The sequence below is a fragment of the Leucopleurus acutus genome (assembly GCF_964270905.1).
Source record: "Leucopleurus acutus genome assembly, chromosome: 2".
Classification (NCBI taxonomy): Eukaryota; Metazoa; Chordata; class Mammalia; order Artiodactyla; family Delphinidae; genus Leucopleurus; species Leucopleurus acutus.
In genome coordinates this window covers 126,521,144-126,545,920 of record NC_139143.1, presented here as the reverse complement: position 1 = coordinate 126,545,920, position 24,777 = coordinate 126,521,144, and the positions used below count along the sequence as shown (strand labels likewise).

Here is a 24,777-nt window from a genome sequence, read left to right as displayed (position 1 = left end):
AAACCCTCATCATTACCTCATTTAATCCTTAAAATGGCCCAGCTGAGGAGGGCAGTATTACCATTGCCCTTGCATGGATGGGACAACTGGAGCTTAGACAGACTTGGTATCTTGTTCAAGGTCACAGCCTATAAATGGTAGAGCTAAGATTCAAACATGGATGTAGTTGACAGTGGAGCCTGTACACTTAACTTTATACAGAAGTGAAGTACAGGTTCCACAGATAAAAAGAAATTCAAAAGTCACAAATTTAGGTCTTTTAATTAGTCAACTTTTAAAAAAAGTTGACTCTTTAAAAGTGTCACATTTCAATGCTACTTAAATAAAATCAGCTGTTTTAAATGGCATATGCAATATTTTGAAACAAAAGGAAAAAGACGCAAGAATGATATAAATTAGCATGGGAAGAGAAGCAGAAAGCTGCTCATAGATCAATCGTGCTTTTTACATTAGCAGAAATACTGCAAGGACACTCAAGAATGCACTTTTAAATTCATTTCGAAAACTCTTTAGCTGACTTCCCTCTTGCGGCTGCTACCCCTTTCGTTGCATGTTGAACAAAAAGAATAAAAAGGCCGGCCTTCCTTGATGTAGGCCCAACATCACCCCTGACTTCCCAGGTTACCCAGGAGCACAGCGAGCTTTACAGCACGTGCTCACTCAGATTTCAGATCGTTGCACTGGGTCCTACGGGGATGGTCCTTTGTCTTTCACATTTGGAGGAAAAATGTGTTTTATTTCATGAGAGTCACAGTGTTTGCCCCTATTTGTCTTTCCCCATTCTACTTTGAGATATCATAAATAATAAAACAAAAGTCAGTTCCTAATGTGAAAAACTCCCTCCCCTGAAGTTTCCTGGCCTTCCTTTCTAGTTGTTGGCCTACCTTCAAATACTCCAAACTTTATCGGCCTGTGGGATTTACGAATCCCCAACAAAGAGTCGCTATGCCCACCCTCACGGAGCTGCGTGGCAGCAGCAAGATTTCTCGAGAGGAATGTGGAGGAGCTGAGTTCAAGTCCTGTCTCTTCTAATTGGTTGCGTGACTCTGGGTAAGTTGCTTTAGCTCTGTCAGTCCCAGTTTTAACACCGTTAAAATGGCGATGATAATAGTCATTCATCCATCCACTCAATTACATTCACTAAACACCCACTGTTTACCAGGCTCTGGGAAAACAAAGGTGAATTATACAAAATTTCTAAATTCAACGGCCCGCTATCTATATCAGGAGACAGATATCCCAACCAGTCAGTAATGAGGAAAAGGGGAGGGACCTTGACAAGAGACGTTTCTGTTTGGTGCAGCAGCTCTGGAGGCCGGTGGAACTGACCATGAGCAAGAGCTGCTCAGGCTTAGCTGGAAACCACACATTTTTCTAGGTCACAAAACTATCTGGAGGTTCAAACAACCTAAGGAATTTGAATCCTTTGAAAACTCTCAAGAGTCCTTTGAAAACTCTATGGGGGCTTCCCTGGTGGCGCAGTGGTTGGGAGTCCGCCTGCCAATGCGGGGGACGCGGGTTCGTGCCCCGGTCCGGGAGGATCCCACATGCTGTGGAGCGGCTAAGCCCGTGAGCCGTGGCCACTGAGCCAGCGCGTCCGGAGCCCGTGCTCCGCAACGCGAGAGGCCACAGCAGTAAGAGGCCCGCGTACCGCAAAAAAAAAAAAGAAAGAAAACTCTATGGGGACTTCAACTTCCGGCACCTGCCAGTCCCTGCCTGAGGGTCTTTTCCAGCCTCCGGAGCCTGCCTGCACGGCCACGTGTGAGGCAGGCAGCACGGGCCAAAGAACCAGCGCCCATCACTCCAAGCCCAGGGCAGCCCTCAACCAAATGCCCCTGCTCCCCCAGACCCCGGTGGAAACACCAAGGCCTGACTTCTACACTGGCTGCCAGAATTTCTCCAGCAGGACTGAGCCCCAGTTGTCTACCGTTGTAACTTGCTGGATAAGGCACCATTTACTGGCTGCCGTTCGTCCCTATATCGCTTCCCTACACTCCCCAAAGGGGTTTGCTCCACCTGCCAAAGAGATGCTTGCACGTGGATCTCTATTGCAGGGTATGCTTGCGAGAGAACCCAAACTACGGCATCATATAAGCCATTTTTTATTATTATTCTATATCATTTTGAAATGTGGCCAGAATTATACACTACATTTTGCATGAAAAAAGCACGTTTTGGAGGGAGGGGGCCACGCCGCACAGCTTGTGAGATCTTAGTTCCCCGACCAGGGATCGAACTCGGGCCCACGGCAGTGAAAGCACCGAGTCTTAACCACTGGACCGCCAGGGAATTCCCCAAAAGGCACTTATTTATAAATCCTCTTCTGCATAGTTAGGATTTGATCCATTTACCCATTATAACATAATACCTGCCTAAGAATTTCTTCAGTCCATCCCAACCACCACTGCCCTGGCTGAAGCCTTTATCTCTCACCCAGATTTCCACAACAGGGTCCTAGCTGTTCTCTCTGGCTCCAGTCTTTCCCCCTACAAAGCCATCCCTCTCACTGTCTCCAGAGACACCCACCTAGAAAGTAATTCTGACTACACTACTCCCAGCCCAAATGGTACTACTGTGCAAATTTTTAAAGGCTTCTGGTACTTACAACACTCTACGTCTATCTAATGGAAAATTGTTATAATACTCTGATACGTGCAAAGCATAGTCTACACATGGTCATGGTCATTTTCAAGGAAACTGATGAAATAAATACACAAATCTGCAGTATCTGTGACTGTGATACCCACTTAGATGCACATCCTTGCCCACTGCACAACCTGCACAGCTGTACAGAACCACTCTGGTTCTGATAACTCTCTACCTTACCCACAAACTCCTTCTCTGTTGTCAGCACCTACCACGAGGTTCCATGCTTCCACGGTTTTGCTTTGTTTATGCTGTCCTTTCTGCCAAGGGACACTGGCCTTCTCCTGACCTGTTTCTAGTGATCCCTTAAAACCAGCTGAACGTTTCTCTTTTGCCAGAAATCATATCTGAAACACTCCCACGCAGCCATATGTCCCTCTTCTGTGATCCTTCTAATTCTTCATTTGTAACTCAACATTTAAAATCAACATATTGGGGTATAATTATGTGCTCATGGATTTGTCTTCTGTAAGTGAGGGCTGTGTCCTTCTCCTCTCTGCAACTCCAGCACCCAGTGGAGGACTTGGCCTAGAGTCAGAGCATGTAGAAAACAGTGGAGTGTGGAACGTAGAGCTTGTGAGGGAAGGCTCTGCAGTCAGACAGGTCTGGTCAAATCTTGGTTCTGGGGCTTCCCTGGTGGCGCAGTGGTTGAGAGTCCGCCTGCCAATGCAGGGGACACGGGTTCGTGCTCCGGTCCAGGAAGATCCCACATGCCGCGGAGCGGCTGGGCCCGTGAGCCATGGCTGCTGAGCCTGCGCGCGTCCGGAGCCTGTGCTCCGCAATGGGAGAGGCCACAACAGTGAGAGGCCCGCGTACCACAAAAAAAAAAAAAAAAAAAAAAAATCTTGGTTGTGTCCCTTTCTAGCCATGTGACCTTGAGCAAACGACCTCACATCTCTACATTTCAGTTTCCTTGTTGGTAAAGTGGAGATGACATCATTCCCGATTTAAAAAGCCACTGCCTCCAATTAGCAACATGCCTGACAATACCTATTAACTATTATTTTTACTAAAAGCTCAATAAACATTGGAGGATGAATTCTTTTATACCAAACAGGCGGCCCCTTATGAAAACATACCTTTTGTTTGATCCATCTGTATAGTCGAATGGTGATGAACACTTTCCATATGTTAGTGTATTTTGTCTACATAACTACTCTGCTCGAAAGGTTTTACTATCTGCCTGTTACAAATGAGGAACCTGAGAAGGGCAGTCAGTGTCTTGCTCTCAGTCGCGAGAGGTTGGGCCAAACCTGGTCTGTGTGATTCCAAGCCTGTGCTTTTAACTGAGCTGGAGAGCGTTAAGGGGGGGCCTCAGTGTCCGACTGCAGGATCAGAAAGTGGGCGATGCTGGTGGATGGGGCACAGGCTGAGATGTGAAGGAGCAGGACAGAAAGGGACTTGTTGAAAGACCCAGCTGACTGACCATAAGTACTGTAAATTCAAAGAACAGTTTTTATGGCTAATTCAGAAGGTTCCTGTGTAGAGATGAGATTCAAAGGGAGTGGTGGATGCATAGTTGGGAAGGGCCTGGGATGCTAAGCAAGGATTTCTAACTTTATCTGGAAAACTGTACAAAAGCTAAGAGACATTTAAAAGACGACCACACCACGTGCTGACAGGATGTGGAACAACTGAAGCCTCATTTGTTGCTGGTGGGAAGAAAAAATGGTCCAACCACTTTGGAAAACAGTTTAACAATTTCTTTTAAAGTTAACCCGACACCTATCACATGACCCAACCATTCCACTCCTAGGTATTCATGCAAGAAAAATGAAGCCATACATCTACCAAAAGACAAGTACGTCCTCAGTAACTTTATCCCTAAGAGCCCCAAACTGCAAACGACCCAAACGTTCATCAACAGGGGAATGGATGAAAACAACTGTGTCATTTTCACACAGTAGAATAGTACTCAGCAATAAAAAGGAACAAACTATTAAAACACCCAACGAGATGGATAAACCTCAAAATAGTGTGCTAAGAGAAGAATTCAGACTGAAAGGCATATGCTGTGTGTTTTCATCTATATTAAGTTCTAGAACAGGCAAGGTTGATCTATTGTGATAAAAATCAGGACAATCTTTGCTGTTTGCCTGTTGGGTGAGAGGTAGTCTGACTGGGAGGAAGCATGAGGGTATTCTCTGGGATGATGGAAATGATCTATATCTTGATAGTGGTGGTGGTGAACAGGTGTATAATTTTGTCAAAACTCATCAAACTGTACCCCTAATTTTATGTATTTTATTGTCTGTAAAATATATCTTGAAGAAATAAAAGTAGCAAAAAAGTACGTCACAAAACAAAGCACTGCCTTGTTTATATTTGTTATATATAAACAAGGTTATATTATCTAAAGATTGGCTGTAAACTGTATTCTTATAAATCAGACCAATTTGGAGTTTAGTGGAAGAACGTGGTTATGGGAACTCCTACAAAGCGTCTATCCATTCATTCTTTAACAAATATTGATTTCTTTTAACAAATATTGATTTAGCCTAATGCTACCACTTGCCAAAGTCTGGGTGGCTTTGGACAAACGACTCTCAGTGCCTCAGTTCACTCATTTGTGAAATGGGGAAAATAATAGTACCTACCTCGTGGGGTTGTTGTAGGGACTAAAGGTATGAATACATGTAAAACTCTTAGACTAGTGCTGGCACATAGTAAGGAGCTGGATAAATGTTAGTGAGTAATATCATTACCCTCACTTATATGCTGGGCTTATGGGTTTATGGAGGATATAAACAGTAAGAGGACATAGTTCCAGTTCTAGAAAAGTTATGATCTAGAAGGAAGGATGAAAAATAAATATATAAATGAATATGCTTGATACAATAACAGAATTTGAAAAGTGCTTTGAGGGCATAAATGACTCACTGTCTTGGGATGGAAAATCCATTCAAAATGAAAATAGTCAGCCATCTAAATCAAATCAAGCTCAGAGTCAGTCACTGTCTTTTCAGTATTATCATTGCTGTAGTAATGCCTCCTATTCTTGGCATCTGGAATTTGGAGCTCCCAGGGCTCAGGCCGGTGACTTCTTTTCTTCTGTGTCCTGGCTTATCCCTAGGTGACTTCACCCTTTCATGAACTGTGATGCTTTGTCCATGTCTCTAAGCCCAGCATTATGCCTGAATTCCAACCGCTTGTGACATTTCATCCTGAGCGCCTCTAAGTGTGAATCCTCCATTCACAGCCCCTCAAACCTGCTGTTCCCACAGCATTCCCCATCTTGGAACTAGCAGCCTCGTTCCCCAAGCCACCCACTCCCAAAGGCTTGCGCTTGCTTGCCTCCTTTCGTTTGTTCATGTTTCATACCCAGTATCAGCACATCCTGAAACCAGTCACTTCTCCTAAAAGCATCACCACCTCCTTCACCTAGACCACTGCAAGAACTTCCTAAGTGGCCACTGCACCACCAGGGAAGCCCTGCACCGGCCTTTTCATGGTCTGTGAGGCACTAGACAACCTGGCCCTGGACTACGTCTCTGCCCTCCCCCCACACCAGTCTCCCTCTCACCCCCTCCACTCCAGCCACACGACCTCCTTGCTGTCTCTTCAACATGCCAGCCAAGCTCTTACCTCATGGCCTTTGCACAAGCTGTTTCCTTTGCCTGAAATGCCCTCCTTCCAGATAGCCTCATGGCTCCCTCCCTCCCTTTATTCAAATCTCTCCTCAAATATCACTATCCTAGCGAAAACAGTGCTACACCCCACCCCAATCTCTAGCTGTTTCACCCTGCTTTTTTCCCTAGTGCCTGCTATTCTATTCTATTAGTTTATTGCCCTCGCTTGACTATAAGCCTCATGGGCTTGCTTGCCTTTGTCACATCCTCACGGCCTAGAACAGTGCCTGGCACATAGTAGATGCTCAATTAACATTTGTTGGATGAATGAATGAATGACTATTGTCTCAGCTCATACAGAGCTTCATCATTTACAAAGCAGTCACGTCTACATCTTAACGAGCCCTCTAACAAAACGGGGGCTAGGCTTTGTTTAGTCATTTTACAGGTCAGTCAAGAGTCTGCTTAATATTTTTCAGTGCTTTTTTCATCATGCAGCTCTTGGTCACACAGGTCAAACCCTGGTCTTTCACCTTTAAATAAACATTATGATGTTTATTCATCATAATCAAAATATTATTAGTCATGGTTAACTGTCAGTTACTCCTCCTGACACTTCACTTGTGGTATCTCACTTAACTTTCACAACAAAGCTTCAAGATAGGTGCTCACGGTTGCTATTCTACAGGTAAGGAAATTAAGGCACAGCTAAATAACTTACCCAAAGTCACAGAGCTGGGAAGTGGTAAAGTCAGAATCTGGGTCCTGGCAACCTGACTCCTCGGACTTGTTCTCAGCTAGTCAGCCCATTAGGCACAGCTTGAGAAGTAAAGAGAGTTAAGGAAACTAAGGAACAAGTATCCACTTTGTTCTAGGACTTTCTGCCATTATGAAGCTTTTTGCTCTTGCAGCGTTTTCTTTAAGGTCATAAGGTGAAAATCAGTTGCATCCCAAATGCAGTTTATGTTGTCTTTTGCTTTTCATACATCTTTAGAATGTTTGCAACATTTGTTTCTAATGTGAGAGGTCATTTAGGAGTCATGGGCAGGGCTCACTAGCTTCCAGCAGTCTGTCTTCTGCCTCCCTCAGAGCGTTGTGGTACTATGGTAGGCCGTGGCCGTGTGCACTGGCAGACACTCCCTCCAGCTCCAGGTCCCACCTCCCCACTCCTCCTCGCCCCATGACATGGCTTGTTTCATAAATCATCACCTTCAGCCTATCACATAACCTACATTGTGGAACATTCAATTTCTTTTCCTTTCCTTTCCTTTCTCAACCTTTTTTTTTTTTTCAAAAGTAAGAATCTATATGATTGGATGTGATGGCACCAGAGGCAGAAATATGGAGAAATTTCAAACCGTGAGAAATCCATTTCAGCTACCTGGATTCTGAGAAGCAAATTGTGACTACCCAACTTATTGAACTGGACAAGTTAGATGAACTAAAAAAGCTTTACTGACTTGTCTGCTCGTCTCCAAGTCAATCAAGTGTCTGTGAATGTTGCCTATTTTCTGTTCTTTCTGGCTCTTCAAATTATTAACCTAGAAGTGTGCAAAAAGTTACATAGAGGTGGCTAACCTCATGATATCAAACCCCTCAGGTAATAATAAGCAAGCACGCAGAATTTGAAAAACCAATCAAGTATTTTGACAGTTTCCTAATTTTTTGTAATATAAAGATCCATGGCAGTTACTTGGGAATAGTAGGCTGTCAGTTCCTTCAGGGCAGCATGTGATCTATTTATCCAGGTATCCCAATGTCTGCCATGTAGCCGGTGCTCACCAGAGGAGGTGCTTAACATGGTAGGCACTTGACAAATATATGTTGAATCTCTAGTACTCAGTCTTTTATTGCCAACTTGAAGACTTGTCTCACACATACACACACACACACACACACACACACACACACAAACCCTAGGCTGTGAGCTCTTAGGTGAGAAGATCTGTGCCTTATTCCTCTCTGCATTCCCTAACATAAAACCACCCAATAGCAGGTGATCATTAAATGATCACTGAATTAAACAGCACAAGGATTTTAACTTGTCACTTGTTTTACCTGCCCTTCTCTACTCCCCCTTGTTCATCTGGCTCTCAGGCCAGAGTGCCTAAAACCATTGCATCAATCTAATCAAATATTTGAAAGCCAGAGACCTTGAAACTATTAAAATCAACTTCAGAATTACATTTTTCAAATTTACCCTGGTCATTTCATAAGTAGATCTAGCTACTCACTAACCGCTATCCCAGGAGGTTAAAAAAAAAAAAAAAAGCATAAGCTTAATGAATTTGGTCAGACATACTGTGTAATGGATATCCAACATGCTGCCATGAGCTTAAATCATAAATATGATGGCTCTGTTTGGCATGGCAAAACATATTAGAAGTGTTTTATTGGTCACTGGGCAACTTACTAGATAGACGGGGAATGATTCTGAAAACTGCAGAAGCTACCACTAGTAGCATCTCAAAAGGAGCCCTGGAGAAACACAGATAATCTGCTTGCAATGATTCATCTGGTTGGTCCTTTGTTTCCCTAATTTGAGTGTCAAGTGCAACCATCCAATAAAGAATTGCCAAGACCCAATAAGATTCTCTTCTGGCTGCTGCGTTTTCTGCCCTAACTGGTACTATTCATGCCTAAAGCACAAATTGAATAAATAGCTTCAAGGCTGGCAATGTTGGACAGTGTTTGGATTTTTTTGTTTTTCCTTGAAAGGCTGAATCCCATATGTTTCTCACTTTCCCCCAAACACATTGCATTGATAGTCATTGTTGCACCGATTAATTTTAACTTTCTTAATACTGGGTATAGAAGGATGCCTCATAAGTTAAAAATAGTTCCTGTTTTATCATTAGTCCAGCAATGGATTAGTGAAGATTAAAAAAGGGTTGTAATGCCTTTTTTGGCCTTGAGAAATCTCTTATTGTGCCTATGGTTCAGTTGGCCTGCTGATCATTTCCATCTTAACGTAATCTTTAACATTACGCTGCTACAGGTGAGGTGTTAAGTAATACATTAAGACAACTATTTTCACTGGCTGAGCAATTTCACAAGAAATATGTTTTAAACTAAATTAGACATTTAACAAATGCCGTGTGTAATTCATCGTGGGGCGGGAGGAGGGAGAGTATGCTTAAAACAAGCTATGGATGTGAATTTCCCAAGAAAAAACAAATGATTTTTAAAAAAATTAATTTAAGTTCTGAATGTGAAATTATATACTGTCAGTGCAGTAGACCAACACAGGAGAGCACCAAAGGCCTTAGGATTCTTACAAAATAAACAGTAAGCAGTTTTAGCTCTAGCAGCCAGAAATCTTTCATTTAAATTAGGCAGAATCTGCAGGTCCAGTTAATCCTGTGGATATGATGTGCTGAATGTTCTTAACACTTTTATATCATTTAGATGAACACTAGGAACCTCAAGGTTCTGATAGAAAAATAAACTGTAATATTTAAAACAAGTAATGAATGAAATAATTTCGATGAAAATGAGGATATAAAGATTGCATGAGAATAACTCGATTTAAAAAGTAAAATTAAGGGGAAGAGAATATCAGAAAGCTTACAATTGGAAAACTGAAACAATAATTTCTTTGAAAGAATTATTTCGTGACAGATTCCTCCACGCTATGAACATAAACGCAAATGCTATAAATAGAGCTATTGACATTTGGGGTGTTGACTTGTTTTTATCAAAATCACAGAACAGAAATCGTAGTTTGTAAATTTTCAAACGGCTATCATGTTCAGAATCCAATAGGGTTCTCCTTCCCTTTTACTTGATGACTTCATAAAAGATAAATAAGCCTTCGGACCAAGAGGTGGGTATATGGGCACGGTTAACTCTCTCTCGCCCCAGAAATTCTACTCGGCTGAAAAGATGATTATTTGGGGGCGGGAAGGGGGGAATGCAGAGGGCTTTAGGACCCGGCAGGCGGCAGTTGTGTAGATCGCTGAGAGACTACGAGGGTCCGGTTCAGCTTCAATTCTGTCTCTAATCTCTGCAACAGCGGCTCTTCCTGGGTCCCGCGGCTTTCCTGCTCATTCAGCCGCGGCTGGAAGCCCGGCGAAAATCAGAGCCGTTTCCGCCCCATCACCCACGATGGAAATCCTCCAAGAAAAAGTGGCCCCGGACGCGTGTGCCTGAGGATTCCGCACAAAAGAGGTGCCCAAAATGAAGACCCTGGTGGTGAGTCATTTGTTATAACTCCTCTGGGCAGAGGCGGGACCCCCGGGCGCAGCGTCCCCGGGGCGCACGGGAGAGCTCCGGGGTGCCTGACCCTGCGCTGCGAGGTCGCCCGTTACAAAGGGACAACTTTCCACCTGCTCCGCGTCCACTCCCGATTCCTCGCTTCAGCCTGGCTCGAAATCCCAGAGCCCGAATGGAAACTCGGGTTGCTGGGCTCCTGGATCTCCGGCGGGAGTTCCGAGCGGCCAGCGGAGAGCTAGAGAAACCTTGGAGTGATGGGCGCCTTGCTCGGGGATGGGGATGCCCTAACGAAACAGCCTGGCAAAAAACTAAGAGGGGCGGGAAGGGGGGACCTTTGCAGACTTTCTTGGTTTCCTTGTCGGATTTCAAACTTGCAAGGATCGCCAAGGTAGAGCCCCACGGGTCCAGAAAGAAGCTAGACATTCCAAAGCCGAGCTGGGGCAGAGGGCCCCCTCCCAAAGTGTGAGCCCACCCCTGCCCCCGCCGCCGGCGTGCTCTTCTTCGCGTAGCCGGGCGCCACGCACCACCTGTCCTCCGCCGAGGGATGTGGGAGGCGGCGGTGGCCCAGAGCAGCGACGCGCCGGGAGCATGCCCTGCCGTACGCGGGGCGACGGTGCCTCCTCTACCGGGCTGCGTGCTGCCAAGGTGGGACCCGGGCTACCCCCGCTGCCCCCGCCCGTCTGACCGTCGCGCCGGAGTCCCTGCCGGGCGCGCTCCTCCCGGGTCGGCGCTCAGCGACTCTCCTGTGCTCTCTCCCGCTCTCCCGCAGCGCCATGGTCTGGCAGTGTGTTTAGCGCTCACCACCATGTGCACCAGCTTGTTGCTCGTGTACAGCAGCCTAGGCGGCCAGAAGGAGCGGCCCCCGCAGAAGCAGCAGGCAGCGGCGACCGGCAGCCCCCCGCCGCACACCGAGGCCCCCGCGGGACCGCGGCCACTGGACGGATACCTTGGCGTGGCGGACCACAAGGTGACAGCTTGCTCGCCAGTCTTCCCGCCACCCAGCCTGGGGATCCCGCACACCTGAGCTTGCCCCCTTCCCCGGGGTTGGGAGGCGCCGTGAGTAGGTGCCATTCAGAGGCTGGAAGTGCGAGTGGACCCGCTGGGGTGGGACAAGATAGTTCCTACTTGGTGTGAATTTCTATTTGGAGAAGGAAGCAAAGTTTTTCCGGGAATAGGGATGAGATGGGTGCACCCCAAAGCCTAATTTCCTAACAGGAACTGTCCCTGGAATTAGAACCGCCTCATCCCCAGAATTGCAGCTATCGCTGGGTGCAGGGCTCCTGAAGCCTCGGGTTTGGCAGCCAAGTCGCGCCCTAGTGGGAGGAGACCCGGGAATGGCGCGGGCACCAGCCCGAGCTTACCTCCGACAGGGAACCGGAGGCTGAGTAGCAGCCAGTCCGCGTCCGCAGCTCAGGCTCGCAGACTCCTATCTGATCTCTGCTTCGGATGCTCTGGGCTAAATTACTACAGCCCTGGGGAGCGGTGCCCAGGCAAGCGCGGAAGGCTTGAGGCACAAACTCAGCTTCCATTGGCTTGAAACTCACCGTTGAGGGCCTATTTTCCTCTGCCTTCCGGGAAGCCGCTGCATGGCTTGGCTAATAATTAATAAGGTGAATTTTAAAGAAATTGAGCCTTCTTTCCCTGGAATAATAAATCTCTCGTTTCAGTGTGTGAAGCCTCTGGGAGAATCCTAATCAAGTTTCCTGATTCTGAAAAGATATTTTAATACAGTTTAAATGTATTCCCCATTATTTGAAGCTGCTAATATATTTTTATTAAAACACAATTCCATTCTGTATATGCCCTATAAAGCTAGAGGATTTCTTGAAACCACCCAGCTATCCTGCTTTTTGTATTACTAGGTTGTATGGTTGTGAACCAAAGTAATATTTAGCAGGTGCTCCTTTTGTGTGAAAAGATGGTTCTAACCATGCATGAAAAAGTCAAACTTTTTTTAAGTGGCAATCAAAATACTTCTACTCACTTGTGCAATGGATAATGCTAAGGATTTTGGAGGATACAAAAGAATTTAAGGCAGGACGCAGCCTTTAGGGATCTTTGAATGCCTGTGGGAAAACAACATACCGTGAAATGTGGATGGATGGATAGATGACAGAGAGACAGAGAGATAGACAGTAGATATAAATGTATAGGAAATACTGGATATAAACAGTTATTACTGTTGGAGTACAGAGATGGGAAAGATCTCTGCCCGGCTAGGATCAAGGAAAGTTTCTTTGAAAAAGTGGAACTTGCACTGGGAAGAATTCACGGAAGCAGAAAAGAGGGAGAGATTTCATTAGGAAGTGATTTACTGGGGAGGGTGCTGGTGGTAGATCTTAAATCAAAAGTAGAGAGGGCCATCAGTTTCACAATTTCTGTTTTCACAAGCTTCTGTTTTCTCTTTAAGTTGTTGATTGATTACATACTTTGTATCTGCATGTGCAAGCAACCCATAAGGGCTGGAGTTCTAGAAAAGTTTGTGCATTGACTTCCCACTGTGGAGGGATGTGGTGTTTATGTGTTTATAATGAATATATTGAACATGGTGGCTTTTCATGGCTATTGTTTAGTGGAAATGGCTATCTAGCACTTGTGAAGCTTTGGTTAACAGGGGTGTCAAAACGTAAATTTGCTGTAAGCTTTGATCTGCCTTTAGGAAGATATTGCTAATACTTCCCTTCCTGTGCTCTCCTGGCGGACAGACACCAGCTAAGAATATTGATAACCTAAGTCAAAATATGATGCCCTCATGTTCTTTTTCAAAACAATGTTTATTCACACAAATATGCTGGATTCCATTTTCAATGTGTCAGAGCCTTATTCCATTAAAATGAAGAACAGCCCTTTTGGGGAAGGAATGTGGGAACTCTGTATGAGAAATTGAGATAATCTGTAGTGAAGGGTTTTGTAAACTGTGAAGTGTTATGTGAATGATACATATGTGTGGAAGACCTTGGAATTCTTAGCAGAGAATTAAAAATGTGACCAGGAAGGTCTTAGCAGATAATACCAATGAAATTCTTTCATAGAAAACCAACCTCTCACAAACTTCCATACCCAAAGGGTTCAACAAAGCTTACCCTACCTCAAGCAAAGGAACAAATGCAAATATTAAAATCTATGCCTTCTTTTTAGGCATTATTTCAATTGTTCCACTGAAGGAAATGTAAACTTCTGCTCAGAATGTAGTCACTTTACTGCTACTATTTAACCGGCCGGAAGTTGGGCAGTTTCATTTCCAATGGCTATCTGAAGGTGCACGTGTAAAACGTTTATGTCTTCTCCCAAAATTGCTGTTTAGGTTTACTTGGGATCTTCCAATAGTCTTGCTTAAGCAGAGGTAGAAATCAATCGTTAGACTATTACTAAGATGTTTTTTTTCCAGTTAACACAGGGGATGATAAATGAAAGCTTTTCTATTCTTCTTATGTTGCCAGATGATACTCTGATTGCTTTTTTGTCCCACTCTCACATCAAGCTATAGAAAAATTATAGGATATGCTGAATGTGATGACCACCAAGCCATATGCTGCTGCATATTGAATCAGAATTCCAACAGACTTTCAATTGGCCATTGATTTACTGAATCTGGAGAGAGTTACAGATACTGTTTAGGAAAACGTTCACATCTCCATGGCTAGAGGTCCCAAAGTCTGATAAATATGTAGTGTTTTTGTTCAGTTACATGATGGCATTAACATTATAACTCCAAGGTTAAATTCAACAGGTGGTCCTGAACCCAAGCACCTGAATTTCACAAATTACCACCTGTCTGCAATGATAGTCTTGTCTCATATGCTGCAGACTGAATTACTGTTGAGATTAAATCACTATGTGCTTTTGTTGAAAGCCATGCTGTAAGTCAAGCCAGTGATGAGCAATATGTGTTGAAGCTTAAAATATCACTTTCCATGGTCGTATTCCCTGCTTCCTCTTTCACAAACGATGCTAGCGGAAATTGTAATTCCAGTATGACTAAGTAAGTGAAGGCTACTTGGAGTTTCTTGTGTTAATGAAACCATTTCATTTTCTCTTAGGTAGATTTTTTTCTCTTCATTCCCAATCCTTCCCCTGACCTTTTCCCACAAATGTTCCACCAACTCATCTCCATCTTGTTACATGTCTGTCACTGCAGCTACTGTATCTGCATCCTGCCATTTCCTGGTCCCCGATTTTGGAAGCCATTGATTTCTAATCAGATCTTCCAGATCTAAGCAAAGAAGTCAATCTTCATGGCTTGGAGAAACTTCTGCCTTTAGAACTGCAGCATAATGTATAATCAAACTAAAACACACATGTACACACACACACACACACACACACACACACACACACTCACTAAATCAATCAACCCTCACAGGAAAGCTCCCAGTCTCCCAGCAGAGTGGAAGGGGGCATGAAGCCCATTATGTGTTCAGTCTGGGTCGGCTCCGGGTAGATAAAGTCATTTGCCATCTGGTGGACCCTGTGAAATGAAACTGTGAGCTGATTCCCATTTCCAGTGGACCAGAGCCCTTTCACAGAAGGCCCACTTGTCACCTGGCTTGCCCTCTTCTTAGGTGGCTTATGAAAGAGCAGTGATCATGGGGCCTGAAGCTGAGCTGCTATCTCCTCGCTTCGGTAGTAGTCCCCAAGAATGGATTTTACACGTACCGGTGACATGCTTGCCCTTGGTTCTTTCTTTCCTTAAGCACTCGGTTATTCAGACAAAACCAAACTGCTTAGAGGTAATAGTACTATCACTCTTAATTGGTAGATGTCCAGTTGGAATGATAAGACAAGTCAATGCAAGAGTTGAAAAGTAATTCAAAACCGGAAATAAAGGTATATGCCATATAACTTATGTTGAAATTATGGCTTAAGAATTCTTCCTTTAGAGAGGTATATACATTCTCAAATATAAGTTTACACCATTTATTAGACCCTGTTGTATAATATTTGAGGCATCCAATGAATGATAAATAATTTGGATCTCAAAGAAATTTAAAGTGAGCTTATTTTCAGTGGTCAAGTATTACAAAATGTAATCTGCCAGTGATGACAAAACTGTGTTATCACAAAGCATCAACCAAATGGAATCATGAAATGAACTGTTTTTTATGGGAGAAGAGTTCCAATAACGTGGGTGTTTTTAACTGGAGAAGTTAAACTATTTTAACATTTACTGAATAGTTAACCTTCCTTAATTCCGAAACCAAGAGTATTTCTCCACCTTCCCACAGGAGTAATCCCAAGATACTTTTGTGCCAAAGCCCAGATTGTACCTAGCAGATGGTCTGACCTAGCTCCCTCTCAAGTTTCAGGCATTCTGGCCTTCTTGCTGATCCTCGGACACTCATTCTGCCTCAGGACCTTTGCACTTGCTGTTTCATCTCCCTGGAAAGCTCTCACTCAAGATCTTTTGCATGGTTGATTCCTTATGGTCATTTAGTCCTCAGATCACGTATCATCTTCTTGTGTACCACACTCTTTAAATAGCCCCCTTCTCACGAGTCATTCTCTATCATACCAGCCTGTTTTATTTTCCTTATAATACTTAACAATATCTGAAATAATCTTAAAGTTTACTTGTCTCTTGTCTGCCATCCCCCCAAGTAGAATCTAAGTGCTCTGATATCAAAGCATCTGATACATCTTGTTGACCAGTTTAAATTCAGGCCCTAATACTTGGCCATTGGTGGGCACACAATAAGTATTTATAGAAGGAAAGAACAACGCAGGGCGTATTGGGGGTGGGGTATCCCTGAAGAAGGACAAAGCTGCCTTACCTTATATCAAGTCCTTTCTCTGCAAGACACATCAGTGCAGTCCCAGGCCCCGGCATGTCTCATCTTTCCTAAATTTGATTTACTCCTTCTCCTCCTAATAATGATAATAGGAAATGATTTGAAACATAAGAGTCTTTGGGAATGAGATTTGGGAATCTACCATTTTAATAGGCTTCCCTTATGGTTCTTGTGCACGTTAAAGTTTGAGAATCATCATTTGAAACGTTTTTAATCATCACAGTGTGTAGTTCTGTAGCTAATTTGTTTCTGGGTTTTTGAACTACTCATAGCCCTTCGTAAATATTCATTGAAGGCCTAATAGTTGCAAAATTCCAGGATATCCTGGAAGAAGAACACAGTCCCTGCCCTCAAAGAACCTTTGATCTAATTGGAAAGAAAAGACAAAGAAGCAAGAAAGATTAAATAATAAAGCAAGTCCTGAATAATAATATGAAACCAAGAAACAGTACATCAAGGCACGGACACTAAAAAGGGGGCAATTTCTGTGATCTTTCTCATCTATAAAGTACGTTAGATACTGTTGTTACCTTAGAAGTTATAAAACGTTCAAACTAAAATTCTATTATTCATTAGCCGTTTTAAATATATGGCTTCCTTCTGGCTTCCTTTCTCTCATTGGTTGTGAAAAGGAGTTATTAGAAAAAGAGCTATTTCAAGTCAAAGAGCGATTAACGTCAAGCCCAAGCATTCCCACTTAGAGATGTTTTGGAAAAGTCAGATTCAGTGACAAACGTGTGTAGAGCCACAGTGGAAAGTTCCGTCTGCACTTAGACTTAATTTGCCAAGAACAGATTAGGATGATTTGATCTGTTTTCTACTCATTAGCAGGGTGATGCTGTTTGACTGTTTACAGAGGATGTGTCCTAACATAAAATATGTGTCCTAAAGGAAAATCTGTAATTGCTGGGATATTGTGCTTGCTTTCTTTTTTATTTTTACATCTTTATTGGAGTATAATTGCTTTACAATGTGTGTTAGTTTCCGCTGTATAACAGAGTGAATCAGCTATACATAAACATAGATCCCCATATCTCCTCCCTCTTGAGTCTCCCTCCCACCCTCCCTATCCCACCCCTCTACGTGGACACAAAGCACTGAGCTGATCTCCCTGTGCTATGTGCTGTTTCCCACTAGCTATCTATTTTACAGTTAGTAGTGTATATAATGTCCATGGCACTCTCTCACTTCGTCCCAGCTTCCCCTTCCCCCTCCCCATGTCTTCAAGTCCATTCTCTAAATCTGCATCTTTATTCCTTTCCTGCCCCTACATTCTTCAGAACCTTTTTTTTTTTTTTTAGATTCCATATATATGTGTTAGCATACAGTATTTTTTTTTCTCTTTCTGACTTACTTCACTCTGTATGACAGTCTCTAGGTCCATCCACCACACTATAAATAACTCAATTTTGTTTCTTTTTACGGCTGAGTAATATTCCATTGTATATATGTGTCACATCTTCTTTATCCATTCATCTGTTGATGGACACTTAGGTTGCTTCCATGTTCTGCCTATTGTAAATAGAACTGCAGTGAACATTGTGGTACATGACTCTTTTTGAATTATGGTTTTACTCATATGGTAGTTTTAGTTTTTTGAGGAACCTCCATACTGTTCTCAATAGTGTCTGTATCAATTTACATTCCCACCAACAGTGCAAGAGGGTTTCCTTTTCTCCACACCCTCTCCAGCATTTATTGTTTGTAGATTTTTGATAATGGCCATTCCGACTGGTGTGAGGTGAGACCTCTTTGCAGTTTTGATTTGCATTCCTCTAATGATTAGTGGTGTTGAGTATCCTTTCATGTGTTTGTTGGCAATCTGTATATCTTCTTCGGAGAAATTCCTATTTAGGCCTTCTGCCCATTTTTGGATTGCGTTGTTTTTTTTTTGATATTGAGTTGTATAAGCTGCCTGTATATTTTGGAGATTAATCCTTTGTCAGTTGCTTCATTTGCAAATGTTTTCTCCCATTCTGAGGGTTGTCTTTTCGACTTGTTTATGGTTTCCTTTGCTGTGCAAAAGCTTTTAAGATCCATTAGGTCCCATTTGTTTATTTTTGTTTTTATTTCCATTTCTCTAGGAGGTGGGTCAAAAAGGATCTTGCTGTGATGTATGTCACAGAGTGTTCTGCCTATGTTTTCCTCTAAGAGTTTTATAGTGTCTGGCCTTACATTTAGTTCTTCAATCCATTTTGAGTTTATTTTTGTGTATGGTGTTAGGGAGTGTTCTAATTTCATTCTTTTATATGTAGCTGTCCAGTTTTCCCGGCATCACTTATTGAAGAGGCTGCCTTTTCTCCATTGTATATTCTTGCCTCCTTTATCAAAGATAAGGTGACCACATGTTTGTGGGTTTATCTCTGGGCTTTCTATTCTGTTCCATTAATCTATATTTCTGTTTTTGTGCCAGTACCATACCGTCTTGATTACTGTAGCTTTGTAGTATAGTCTGAAGTCCAGGAACCTGATTCCTCTAGCTCCGTTTTTCTTTCTCAATATTGCTTCGGCTATGTGTTTGCATACAAATTGTGAAATTTTTTGTTCTAGCTCTGTGAAAAATGCCATTGGTAGTTTGATAGGGATTGCACTGAATCTGCAGATTGCTTTGGGTAGTATAGTCATTTTCACAGTGTTGATTCTTCCAATCCAAGAACATGGTATATCTCTCCATCTGTTTGTATCATCTTTAATTTCTTTCATCAGTGTCTTATAGTTTTCTGCATGCAGGTCTTTTGTCTCCCTAGGTAGGTTTATTCCTAGGTATTTTATTCTTTTTGTTGCAATGGTAAATGGGAGTGTTTCCTTAATTTCTATTTCAGATTTTTCATCATTCGTGTATAGGAATGAAAGAGATTTCTGTGCATTAATTTTATAACCTGCTACTTTACCAAATTCATTGATTAGCTCTAGTAGTTTTCTGGTAGCATCTTTGGGATTCTCTATGTATAATATCTTGTTATCTGCAAACAGTGACTGTTTTATTTCTTCTTTTCTGATTTGGATTCCTTTTATTTCTTTGCTGTCTCTGATTGCTGTGGCTAAAACTTCCAAAACTGTGTTGAATAATAGTGGTGAGAGTGGGCAACCTTGTCTTCTTCTGGATCTTAGTGGAAATGCTTTCAGTTTTTCACCATTGAAAATGATGTTGGCTGTGGGTTTGTCATATATGGCCTTTATTATGTTGAGGTAATTTCTCTCTATGCCTAGTTTCAGGAGAGTTTTTTTATCATAAATTGGTGTTGAATTTTGTCAAAAGCTTTTTCTGCACCTATTGAGATGATCATATGGTTTTTATTCTTCAATTTGTTAATATGATGTATCACATTGATTGATTTGCATATATTGAAGAATCTTGCATTCCTGGGATAAACCCCACTTGATCATGGTGTATGATCCTTTTAATGTGCTGTTGGATTCTGTTTGCTAGTATTTTGTTGAGGATTTTTGCATCTATATTCATCAGTGATATTGGTCTGTAGTTTTCCTTTTTTTTCATTACAACTTTGTCTGGTTTTGGTATCAGGGTGATGTTGGCCTCATAGAATGAGTTTGGGAGTATTCCTCCCTCTGCTATATTTTGGAAGAGTTTGAGAAGGTAGGTGATAGCTCTTCTCTAAATGTTTGATAGAATTCACCTGTGAAGCCATCTGGTCCTGGGCTTTTGTTTGCTGGAAGATTTTTTGTCACAGTTTCAATTTCAGTGCTTGTGATTGGTCTGTTTATATTTTCTATTTCTTCCTGGGTCAGTCTTGGGAGGTTGTGCTTTTCTAAGAATTTGTCCATTTCTTCCAGGTTGTCCATTTGATTTGCATATAGTTGCTTGTAGTAATCTCTCATGATCCTTTGTATTTCTGCAGTGTCAGTTGCTACCTCTCCTATTTCATTTCTAATCCTATTGATTTGAATCTTCTCCCTTGTTTTCTTGATGAGTCTGGCTAATGGTTTATCAATTTTTTTTATCTTCTCAAAGAACCAGCTTTTAGTTTTATTTATTTCTGATCTGATCTTTATGATTTCTTTCCTTCTGCTGACTTTGGGGTTTTTGTTTTCTTCGTTCTCTAATTGCTTTAGGTGTAAGGTTAGGTTGTTTATTTGAGACAGTTCTTGTTTCTTGAGGTAGGATTGTATTGCTATAAACTTCCCTCTTAGAACTGCTTTTGCTGCATCTGTAGGTTTTGGGCTGTCATGTTTTCATTGTCATTTGTTTATAGGTATTTTTAAATTTTCTCTTTGATTTCTTCAGTGATCTCTTGGTTATTTAGTAGTGTATTGATTAGCCTCCATGTGTTTGTATTTTTTACAGATTTTTTCCTGTAATTGATATCTAGTCTCATAGCATTGTGGTCAGAAAAGATACTTGATACAATTTCAATTTTATTAAATTTACCAAGGCTTGATTTGTGACCCAAGATATTATGTATCCTGGAGAATGTTCCATGAGAACTTGACAAGAAAGTGTATTCTGTTGTTTTTGGATGGAATGTCCTTTAATTTTCAGTTAAGTCCATATTGTTCCATGTGTCATTTAAAGCTTGTGTTTCCTTATTTATTTTCATTTTGGATGATCTGTCCATTGGTGAAATTGGGGTGTTAAAGTCCCCTACTATGATTGTGTTACTGTCGATTTGCCCTTTTTTGCCTGTTAGCATTTGCCTTATGTATTGAGGTGCTCCTATGTTGGGTGCATAAATACTTGCATTTGTTATATCTTCTTCTTGGATTGATCCCTTAATCATTATGTAGTGTCCTTCATTGCCTCTTGTAGTAGTCTATATTTTAAAGTCTATTTTGTCTGATATGAGAATTGCTACTCCAGCTTTCTTTTGCTTTCCATTTACATGGAATATCTTTTTCCATCCCCTCACTTTCAATCTGTATGTGTCCCTAGGTCTGAAGTGGGTCTCTTGTAGACAACATATATACGGGACTTGTTTTTGTATCCATTCAGCCAGTCTGTGTCTTTTGGTTGGAGGATTTAATCCATTTACACTTAAGGTAGTTATCTATATGTGTGTTCCTATTACCATTTTCTTAATTGTTTTGGCCTTGTTATTGTAGGTCTTTTCCTTCTCTTGTCTTTCATTCCTAGAGAAGTTTCTGCAGGATTTGTTGTAAAGCTGGTTTGATGGTGCTGAATTCTCTTAGCTTTTGCTTGTCTGTAAAGGTTTTAATTTCCCCATCGAATCTGAATGAGATCCTTGCTGGATAGAGTAATCTTGTTGTAGGTTTTTCTCTTTTATCACTTTAAATATGGCCTGCCAGTCCCTTCTGTCTTGCAGAGTTTCTGCTGAAAGATCAGCTGTTAACCTTATGGGGATTCCCTTGTATGTTATTTGTTGCTTTTCCCTTGCTGCTTTTAATATTTTTTCTTTGTATTTAATTTTGGATAGTTTGATTAATGTGTGTCTTGGTGTGTTTCTCCTTGGATTTATACTATATGGGACTCTCTGCGCTTCCTGGAGTTGATTGGCTATTTCCTTTCCCATATTGGGGAAGTTTTCAACTATAATCTCTTCAAATATTTCTCAGTCCCTTTCTTTTTCTCTTCTTCTTCTGGAACCCCTATAATTCTAAATTGGTGCATTTAATGTTGTCCCAGAGGTCTCTGAGACTGTCCTCAATTCTTTTCATTCTTTTTTCTTTATTCTGCTCTGCAGTAGTTATTTCCACTATTTTATCTTCCAGGTCGCTTATCCATTCTTCTGCCTCAGTTATTCTGCTATTGATTCTTCCTAGAGAATTTTTAATTTCATTTATTGTGTTGTTCATCATTGTTTGTTTGCTGTCTAGTTTTTCTAGGTCTTTGTTAAACGTTTCTTGTATTTTTTCCATTCTATTTCCAAGATTTTGGATCATCTTTACTATCATTACTCTGAATTCTTTTTCAGGTAGACTGCCTATTTCCTCTCCATTTGTTTGGTCTGGTGGGTTTTTACCTTGCTCCTTCATGTCCTGTGTGTTTCTCTGTCTTCTCATTTTGCTTAACTTACTGTGTTTGGGGTCTCCTTTCTGTAGCTTGCAGGTTCGTAGTTCCCATTGTTTTTGATTTCTACCCGCAGTGGGTAAGGTTGGTTCAGTGGGTTGTGTAGGCTTCCTGGTGGAGGGGACTGGTGCCTGTGTTCTGGTGGATGAGGCTGGATCTTGCCTTTCTTGTGGGCAGGACAGCATCAAGGGCTGTGTTTTGGTGTGCCTGTGAACTTATTATGATTTTAGGCAGCCTCTCTGCTAATGGATGGGGTTGTGTTCCTCTCTTGCTCATTGTTTGGCATAGGGTATTAAGCACTGTAGCTTGCTGGTCATTGAGTGGAGCTGGGTCTTAGTGTTGAGATGGAGATCTCTGAGAGAGCTTTTGCCATTTGATATTATGTTGGGCCGGGAGGTCTCTGGTGGACAAATGTCCTAAACTCGGCTCTGCCAACTCAGAGGCTCAGGCCTGACACTTGGCTGGAGCACCAAGACTCTGTCAGCCACATGGCTCAGAAGAAAAGGGAGAAAAATAAAGAAAGAAATCAAGAAAGTAAAATAAATAAAATAAAATAAAGTTATTAAATTAAAAAATTAAAAATTAAAATAATTAAAAAGTAATAAAAAGAATGAAAGTGCAACCAAACCAAAAAACAAATCCACCAATGATAAGAAGTGCTAAAAACTATACAAAAAATACCCCCAGACCAACAGAACCCTAGGACAAATAGTAAAAGCAAAGCTATACAGACAAAATCACACAAAGAAGCATACACATACACAGTCACAAAAGGAAAAAAAGGAAAAATATATATATATTAGAAGAAAAAAAGGAAGAGAGCAACCAAATCAATAAACAAATCTACCAATGATAATAAGCTCTAAATACTAAACTAAGATAAACATAAAATCAGGAACAAATTAGATGCAGAAAGCAAACCCAGAGTCTACAGTTGCTCCCAAAGTCCACCTCCTCAATTTCAGATGATTCGTTGTCTATTCAGGAATTCCACAGAATGAAGGGTACATCAGTTTGACTGTGGAGATTTAATCTGCTGGTCCTGAGGCTGCTGGGAGAGATTTCCCTTTCTCTTCTTTGTTCGCACAGCCTCTGGGGTTCAGCTTTGGATTAGCCCCCGCCTCTGCATGTAGGTCATCTGAGGGCATCTGCTCCCTGCCCAGACGGGACGGGTTTAAAGTAGCAGTTGATTCGGGGGCTCTGGCCCACTCAGGCCAGGGGGAGGGAGAGGTACAGAATGTGGGGCGAGGCTGAGGCAGCAGAGGCCAGTGTGTCATTGCAACAGCCAGAGGCGCCCCGTGCGTTCTCCTGGGGAAGTTGTCCCTGGATCCCGGGACCCTGGCAGTGGTGGGCGGCACAGGTTCCCGGGAGGGGAGGTGTGGATGGTGACCTGTGCTTGTGCACAGGCTTCTTGGTGGCTGCAGCAGCAGCCTTAGCATTTCGTGCCCATCTCTGGGGTCCACGCTGATAGCCGCAGCTCGTGCCCCTCTCTGGAGCTCCTTTAAGCAGCGCTCTTAATCCCCTCTCCTCACGCACCCCAAAACAATGGTCTCTTGCCTCTTAGGCAAGTCCAGACTTTTTCCCAGACTCCCTCCTGGCTAGCTGTGGTGCACTAGCCGCCTTCAGGCTGTGTTCACGCAGTCAAGCCCAGTCCTTTCCCTGGGGTCTGACCTCCAAAGCTGGAGCTTCAGCTTCCAGTCCCTACCCACCCTGGGGGGTGAGCAGACAAGCGTCTCGGGCTGGTGAGTGCTGGTCGGCACTGATCCTCTATGCGGGAATCTCTCCGCTTTTCCCTCTGCACCCCTGTTGCTGCGCTCTACTCCATGGCTCTGAAGCTTCTCCCCCGCCACCCCCCATCTCTGCCAGTGAAGGGGCTTCCTAGTGTTTGGAAACATTTCCTCCTTCACAGCTCTCTCCCAGGTGCAGGTCCCGTCCCTATTCTTTTGTCTCTGATTTTTCTTTTTTCTTTTGCCCCACCCAGGTACGTGGGGGAGTTTCTTGCCTTTTGGGAAGCCTGAGGCCTTCTGCCAGCATTCAGTAGGTGTTCTGTAGGAGCTGTTCCACATGTAGATGTATTTTTGATGTATTTGTGGGGAGAAAGGTGATCTCCACGTCTTACTCCTCCACCATCTTGAAGCTCTGCCAGCATGAATTAATTTTAAGTTCAAAATATTTAATCTCTTTATGATTCTCCTTTGGTATGGCATAGGATCTCCTGGACGCTGGAAAGGAGTGAACCTTCTTACCCTGTTCACATGTGTCTGTAACATATGGTGACTATATTTCCAAACCAAATCTCATAACTCATGGTATGATGAATTTGAACATAATTGTGTTGGCCACAAGACAGAATATTTGCAATCAGATCCATCCTGGAAACATGACATCTGTTATAGAGGGGACTTTCCATACTCTGAAGTCAAACAGCAGCTCAGTATAATTCCTGTCCTGCAAATATTGGGATAAAGAGAGATGAAAGATGAGAAAAGACTGAAACATTAAAATCCATCATCAATCAATAAACCATTCTGGAACCCTTCTATACACCTATTAAATAGCCTTTGATCAGCTG

The 24,777-nt window shown here is 42.5% G+C and overlaps 1 protein-coding gene across 2 annotated transcripts in view; it reads left to right on the top strand.

The window, feature by feature from the left end:
- Positions 1–10,394: 10,394 nt before the first annotated feature.
- The window catches only part of ST6GALNAC5 (ST6 N-acetylgalactosaminide alpha-2,6-sialyltransferase 5), a gene marked incomplete at both ends in the record, with an annotated part of 173,327 nt that continues 158,944 nt past the window's right edge, over positions 10,395–24,777 (top strand). For both annotated transcript variants that reach the window (XM_082863389.1, XM_082863390.1), the window contains 2 exons: positions 10,395–10,409; positions 11,200–11,397. In XM_082863389.1, the coding sequence (XP_082719515.1) occupies positions 10,395–10,409; positions 11,200–11,397 (213 nt within the window). The remainder of the gene's footprint in view (positions 10,410–11,199; positions 11,398–24,777) is intronic.